Source organism: Lontra canadensis, unplaced genomic scaffold, assembly GCF_010015895.1.
Source record: "Lontra canadensis isolate GAN:19392208 unplaced genomic scaffold, GSC_riverotter_1.0 scaffold147, whole genome shotgun sequence".
NCBI classification, from domain to species: domain Eukaryota; kingdom Metazoa; phylum Chordata; class Mammalia; order Carnivora; family Mustelidae; genus Lontra; species Lontra canadensis.
In genome coordinates, this window is record NW_022631141.1 from 1,888,123 (window position 1) to 1,896,088 (window position 7,966).

Sequence of the window (7,966 nt, forward strand, 5' to 3'; positions counted from 1 at the left end):
TTCCATTGTCCTCTTTTGTCTCCTTCCCTAAAAGATCTAATCTTTGTCATCACTGATGACACAAACCCACATTATCTAAGACACAAGCTTGACTCCTTAAAGATCTAAGACCACATTAGTAAACCTGCAGGCTTATCACTAGGTAATGATAACGTAACAGACAATTCAAGTATTGGCACAGGAGGCCAAGAAGCATTAAATTCAGAATCGTTTCCCAACAGCACCAGAAAGCCACACAGAACAACAAAAGGCCAAGAAAATGGAGACTGTGTCTGTATCCTTAACCCCCATCCCACAGCAGGAAGTTCTGTCTGGTTCCATTTTAAAATAAGTAAGTAATACTGTAAGTTAATTGCTACCTTTACATTTCTCGATCCACACTCTGAGCAACACCAGCTCCAGCTAGTTATTACAAAATACCAACTTCACGGGCACTGAAATGGGAAGACGGGGATTCTGCTACTCAAGTAAGACTTTCCCTGTGCTGGGAGGCAGATCAGGAATGGGCATCAAAAGTAAATATGATATAAGGAAGTGTAAATATTCTGGGTTTTTTTTTTTTTTTCAAATATAATGCTTTTATCCTTCTTAGTTTCCTTCTAGTATCCTAGTTTCCTCCTAGAGACAGGGACCAAATTCACCCACCATTGGCTCTCCTTGAGCCCTTCTGCAGGTGCTGGGAAGGGGTCTGTAAATACCCCTTTACAATAGGAATATATTGTGATAGAGAGTTCTGGAAGGCCAGGAGACAGCAGCAGAGTAGCCCCCCATACTGGGTAAGGAGATTATCATCTATCCACTCCAATACTTTCGTATGGTTTTTAGCCACTTCAGCTACTGGGAGCTCTCAGGTAAAGAGAGAATAAAAACAAGTTTTTCGTGTGTCAGGCTGGACAGGATCCAGCACATCCCATGCCCATGACAGGATGCCTGTCCTGTGAGTCCTTATCTCGACTCAAGCATTAGGTGGCAGCTAACAGGGTCTGCGGGAACAAATTGATGGCAGTCAACTGTGAATAAAGATAGTTCCATCATTAGATACTGGTTCCTAAAACCCCATCCAAGGGTCATGGCTAATTTTTTATTGTGACTTCCTACCACTTGTACCTGGAGGGCCTGATCTTCTAAGGACCCTAAGTTAATGTTTGGAAACTTTTATCTTCTAAATTTCCCCTTACTACATTCCATGCCTATGTCCTCTCCAGGCTTATACCCTGTCTTAACCTGATAGTCGAAAGAACTAGACTATTGTCTTCCTTAAGAAAGGAACTTTGGGGGAACCAGTTAAAAATGTATGGAATCAGAACAAGGGTTTTAATTTAATACACTAGTACTTTCTCTCAACAACCCAACTGTTGTGATTAAGATTTTCCAGATGATGTCTAGACTTTTCCAAAGACCCTTTATTCTTACTCTCTCAGCAAAACCCTATGGCAGTGTTTCTCAATTTTTTTTTCTTTATCATCAATCCTCCCTTCAAGAGCCTGTTTAGAATTTTTTCCTAATCATGCCCCCTCCCTATGAGATGTTCACACTACAGATACAGTATACCTCTTTATATATATTGGCCCTTTGGAGGATCACAAACCATTGTAGTACTTAAGATTTTTTTCACCCTCTAAGATCTGATTTTGCTACTTTGGGGGCAATTTTGTCTCTCTTTAAGAATGCGTGCTCTGGAACACTTAAGAATAAGATGCCTTTTGAAAAATCCCCAAATGAACAACCCATTATGAGTATTAATTTTTTTCCATTTCTGTACATGACAATTCTTTCTTTATCTAACCTTTCCCCACTCCTAGTTTTGTTTGCAAAATTAGAGTGACATTGAGGAAATTGTTGAGTCATCCAAATTAATTAAAATGTGTGTGCATGTGTGTGCTATTAGTAACTGCAAAACAGCTTTAACTAAAATATGAATAATTCAATCCAGGGTGGTTTTCAAAATTGTGATAAAATAAAGCTTTTATCATATAGACTAGACAGATGCACAGAGTTTTAACAATGAAAACTAAAAGGAGAGCATTCTTTTAAAAAAAAAACATGAGCTGCATGACTTGGTTTTAGATGGAATCTTGGGTTACCAGGCAATGGTTACATACTTTTTGCTTTCCGTCCTTGACATCTTGTAAATGATACTCGGGAGGCTGAGGATTACAAAAATTATGGCTATGAAGTCATGCAAGTTATACATGGCATTTTATTCTACACAGCTAAGAGGGCATACAGAGTGCAAATGTTAACAAATCTAAAAACTCGACTAGGAGAAAATCATCCCTGGTGGAAACATTAATGAGGAAAGCAAAACTATAAAATTTTGGTCTTGAGCCTGAACCTTTTTTTAAGTTTTAGTAAGAAAATTCTGTGCTTTAACTAAGACAGAGGGCAAGCCACTGCTGGAATATTTTACATAAAAACACTGTGATAAAATAATTCCGGAAACATAGAGACATCTTTTGGCCCGGAAGTGACCCTGAGGCTTCCCTGTGCCCTCTCCACACACCTACCCCACCTCCTAGGACCTGAGCACACTGAAATCCATAGCGTCCTTGTCATCACAAAATATAGTAGGCTTTTATTATTGTTTCAAAGTTCAAAAGCCTTGCAGTAAAGTCCAAATTAAGGTCACACCAAGAGAGAAACTGATAAGGGAATAAGATGGCTCCTATGAATATACGAGAGGACATATTTTGCCAACTCAGTGAAGCCATTAAGAACAGTGGTGAGCTCTTTGGGGGATGTGTTAGAACCCTCAGCAGGCAGACGGAAAGAAGATACTATCAATAAAGGAAAAAAACAAAACCTATGGGTCACTTCAGGTAGATGCTAGAAACAGCTTCAAATTACTGGCAAAGTTGTAGTTGAGAATAAAAGAATAAATCAAGTTCGGACCTTCGTGGAAGCCCAGAAACGAAATAAGCTCAATTCAAGTCTCTGGGACCCACTGACCCAGGTGTCCTCTAGAGCAAAGGAAAACAAACAAGCCTGCCTGGGACCTTGCTGAGGTTAGCGGACTAAACAGCCCTGCTCCTTGCAACAGTTGGAAGCCTCCGTGCGGGGAAACTAACATCAGGAGCCGGATCCCCCTGTGGTACTGAAGAGACCCCGGCTGTCCCAGTCTCCCAGACTCAGCTTCTGAGCCCCAGCTGCACCCTCGTGGGAAATGCACTTTGGGGACATAAAGGGGGAACGCTGCATTCCTCCATCTCTCCCAAATAAATAAGATACAAATTCTCTGTTCCAGATACGGCTGCAGGACTGAAGGACACCATTCCCTGTCCTCCTACTGATACAATAAAAATAAAATAGGTCATCCAGAAAGAGCCACCGCTGAGTCCCCCCCGCCTATCATAAACGCCCCGTCTATCCGCGTTTCCAGTCCGAAAGGTTAAGAGCCCGGCCGAGGGGCGGCGCAGGCTGCAACTTTCTGCAGCTCTGGGACCCTGGGTCAGTGACTACAGGGCAGGAAGGAGTGTTCCGGGGAGCGGCAAAGGAGCCACCAGATCTTCGTGGTCCCCCCGCCGCCGGCCCGCGTCCCGCAGCCCCCAGGCCCACTCCGGAATGCGGGCAGGCACGAGACACCCCCCGCCCCCGCCCCGCCGCCACGAAGCCTTCAGCAGGCTTCGGAGGAAAAAGTTTCTTAAAAGAAGTAACGATCACAACAACAACAACGGGATTTCTTTTCAAAAACTACAGAAAATGAAATGTGAATCTCTCACCATCTCGCCTGAGGTTGGCGTTGCGCAGAGCTTTGATGGATGCGCTCTGCGGGGCTGCAGACGCGTCCCGATAGCTGCAAAAGTTGGCGCAGACCAGAGTGTAGACGAGGCCGAGCGGGCGCATTGGGAGCCGCGAGCCGGGGACCGCGTGGCCGCAGGAGAAAGCCGGGGCCGCCGGGCCGGACGCCGCGCTGTCGCCGCCTGCGCTCCCGCGCGAGGGCCGGGCCGCGGAGCTAGTGGCCGCGCGGGGCGCGCACTTCCTGCATGCCCAACTTTCGGAGCGCGTGTGGGCGCCGCACTTCCTTGTGCAGCCGCAGGCCGGCGGACGGTGGCCGGACCCACAACAGGTTGACACTGGTCCGCCCCCTCCGGCGGCCGGCGGCGCCAGCACAGGCGGCGGGGGCGGCGTCCCGGGCGGGCGGGCGCCCGAGCGCGCAGGGCGGCCGCGTCCTCCGCCGGCCGCGCGGCCCCCGAGCCCGGAGGCGCGCTCTGCGCCCCGCCCCCGGCAGGCCCGGGTGCGGTGCTGGGAGGGGGGACCTGGCTCTCCCCACCTGCCGGGGGTCAGCCCGGCTGGGTCCGCCCGCCCGAGCCGGGACATCGGGAGCCAGGGGGCTGGGGAGGAGGGGCAGGGGTTCAAGTCCCAGCCCTGCTCCCCGGGTGGCCGGCTAGTCCCTGCCCAGGAGGCAGAACTCGTGCCCTGGTGCTGGGGGCGTTGGGGATGGGGCCTGGAGTTGGGCCAGAATCAGATTCTGCTTACTCAGGGTGTCACTCGGGAGAAAGTGGGATACCGCAAGGTAGAGGAGCCTGGCTGACCTTCCTGTGAGCTCCGGGCTCCAGCGTGAGCTTAGCTGAGTCAAGGTGGTTCGCCCAGGGTGGGAGGGGAACAGAGATGCTCCGTATCTCATGGGGCTCTAGTTGTGATGGCCCCACGTGGGGAAGGGTATCAGAAATGGTTAGGGGTGCCCTTGAATGCCCACCCCCACCCCCTGCACAACAGAAGCGGCTAAAGGTCAGGGTGGGGTCGAGCTGGAGCACCCTGGCAAGGTGACGTTATGAGAACATCACATTCTTTTTCTTCATGGTCCACAGCAAGAGGCAGGGAGCATCAGGCCTTTGGGCCTCCCTCTTCTCAGGATCTGGGAGCTCAGAGGTCCAGAGGAACGGACTCTGGATTCTAGGAGTTTTGGCCTCACGTCTCTATCTCCCCAGCGGAAGGAACTACATTCGGAACAGTAGGGTCTGGGCCCGGCACCTTACTAACCTTGTCACCTTGGGCAAACCACTGGACCTCTTGAGCCCCAGTGTCTCTACTTAGAAAAGAAGGGTAGCGATTTTTAGTCTGTATGGTTGTGGCGAGAATTATGTGAAATAATTTTAGTATTTAGCTTTGTAGCTGAATTAAAATCCAAATTTACATAATTTCTCAGCTGCTCACTGATGAGACCTAGAAGAGACATTTAGTAGTCTCTTTTATGCCTTCCAGCCCCTGAAGGAATGGGGTATGAGAAGTCAGCGATACCCAGATAAACAGAGCCAGGAGCAGCTGAGAAGGGAAGGGAGTTAAGGAAAAGAGACACTTGACAATTACTCAGTCCAACACAGACTAGGATTCCGGTGTTCCTTCCATATGTGCAAAGATTCATGTGGTTCATCTCCTGGCCTTTTATCTAGAACAGTGTTTCACAAACTGCAGGTTTGTGGGCGGTGAGGTCAATTTCAAGAACAGCATGATGACTTTTTTCTATTAAGACTTCATTTTTTCAGTGAGCTTTTAGGTTCACAGCAAAACTGAATGGAAACTACAAAGTTGTCCTGTATACACTTTGCCCAGACACAGGGGTAGCCTCTGCCATTATCAACAGGGCCAAATACCGTGGTGTATTTGTTACAACTGGTGATCATACATTGACACATTGTAATCACTCAAAGCTTACAGTATGGTACACAGTTGATTACATAGGGCACATATGAAGGCTACATTATGGTTCATTCTTGGTGTTGTACATTCTGTGGCTTTGGACAAATATATGATGACATGTAACTTATCCATAGGGTGTTGCATGGACTGCTTTCACTGCTCTAAAAATCCTCTGTTCTTCAGCATTATTTTTTCCATAAATTGAATGGACTACAATAGCTTTGAGATTTAATTATCAGAGTTCATGGCAGAAAATAACATTGTTTTATGAATATTTTGGTTCAAATACACACCCATAAGAATATAAAAGGCATTTCTATGGGGCATGATCAAAAAAGCTTGAAAATCACCAGAAAGAAGGCTGATCACATTGTCTCAAAATATAATCAGTCCCTTTAAGAGGCACCAAGGAGAGACATAAAATTTGGGTTTGCAGTCAATCATTTACTCATTTAACAAGTATTAATAAAGCAATAGATTTTCCCTTTGCCATGCCCTAGTCTAAAACTCCAGGGAATAAAATACTGATCATGAGAGATAAGGTCTCTAATCCATTGAATCTTACTTTCTAATGGAAGAAAGTGATCCTAAACAAGTAGAGATAGATGGATAGATAGATAATATCTATGTAGATAGACATTAATAAGAGAAAAGCGTGAGAGACAGATCAGATAGGACTGGGACTAATTAAAGTATGTTATACCATTTTTAAAAAGTGGTTGAAAATGGGGGCACCTGGGTGGCTCAGTGGGTTAAAGCCTCTGCCTTCGGCTCAGGTCATGGTCCCAGGGTCCTGGGATAGAGCCCCGCATCGGGCTCTCTGCTCAGCAGGGAACCTGCCTCCTCCTCTCTCTCTCTGCCTGCCTCTCTGCCTACTTGTGATCTCTATCTGTCAAGTAAATAAATAAAATCTTTAAAAAAAAAAAAGAAGAAAAGAAAAAGTGGTTGAAAATGCTCATTACGTTTCAGACCTAGCCTCTGAAATGAGAATATAGAAACAATGAAAAAATGTGCAAATGGCTTATGTTGTAAAAGTATTAAATGCTAAAGAGGATAATTTATCACAATATATAATATACTGAATTTAAAGTATTCAAAGTCATGTTGTCCGACATACTAATACTATGAGCTGTGTAAAGACCTTGTAATTCATAATGTCAACTATTTTAGCCAGGAGCAGTAAAGGATGTTGTATGGAACCTTCATTTTCTTTACCTTTAACATAGGTAAATACTCCAAACCAATGATAAAACCAAAAAACTAGGGAGCCGTGCCTAATCAACTCTTCTGAATCTGGTTTTCAGTATTACCTAAAATTAATTCTTACAAATGAGGTTGATTACACCAACTAATGTATCATTTTACACAGAATAGGCACTTAAGAAAGATACACTGAGAGACTGAGGAAGGTCTGCTATCAAGATTAAAGATAAGATGATTCAATTTTTCTTTTTACCTGTATCTTAAACTAATTTAGCAAAACACTGAATTTGACGCTATGTTTTTAAATGCTGATAGGCCAGTTGGAGGAACATGAGCCAACACAAGGAAACCAGATGTATAAATATTTATTACTGTTCAGAATAAGATAAGTCAACAATTCTATATTTAGACATTGTTCAATGACATCCATACAACTGTAAAAGATACTTCTACTGTTTAGAAAACATTCTTAAATATGAGAGCAATTTATAATAGGTCTGTGCAAAGTGGTATTTATCCCAAACACATATATTCTAGCAGTAATGATTTGCTAAAAGGATAGGTTAGGAAGTGACACTATTTTTTATCATATACTCTTTCCCTTACATAAATAGAGCACAAGAATGGTGTTTTCCACTACATTTTCAAATATGCTTGGCTTCCTTCAGGAATTCATAAAAGCCACAGTGGAAAAGGAATGAAAAGGGGCGTGTCTCGTTTCTGCATGTGGCTCATAGCGGTACTTTTTTTTTTTTTTTTTTTTTTTTACTTTTTTTTTTTTTTTTTTTTTCCCCTAAACGTGTACCAGCCTTTAACTTATAATTCAGCGCAGGACCTTTCTCTTGACTATGGTAATCATGTTATAAAGTCTGCTCTCTGCCAAGAGGACACCAATGGGTTAGTCATCCTCCACTCACTGATCTCAGAAAGAAACAGAACACTCTGACATAAATCCTAATTTTTGCTCTCCAGATAGACTACTGATCTTGGGCAGTACTGAGCTTCTTCTACGGGCCGTAGATCTGTTCCTGTAAAAGGGGAGTGTTACACTAGATGGCCTTCAAGATTTCTTTGGAAATCTATTTTGTTTAGTTTGTTAAACCCCGTTCTGTCTCTCTCTAAAACC

General features: G+C 44.6%; 1 protein-coding gene across 2 annotated transcripts in view; it reads right to left on the bottom strand.

Annotated features, from left to right (window-relative positions):
* PDGFD (platelet derived growth factor D) overlaps positions 1-4,051 on the bottom strand; it is a 218,981-nt gene extending 214,930 nt beyond the window's left edge. Inside the window, exon 1 of one of the 2 annotated variants that reach the window (XM_032844078.1) lies at positions 3,720-4,051. In XM_032844078.1, the coding sequence (XP_032699969.1) occupies positions 3,720-3,843 (124 nt within the window). In that variant the 5' untranslated portion in view covers positions 3,844-4,051. The remainder of the gene's footprint in view (positions 1-3,719) is intronic. The other variant, XM_032844077.1, reaches the window with a different exon arrangement.
* Between the last annotated feature and the right edge of the window lie 3,915 nt (positions 4,052-7,966).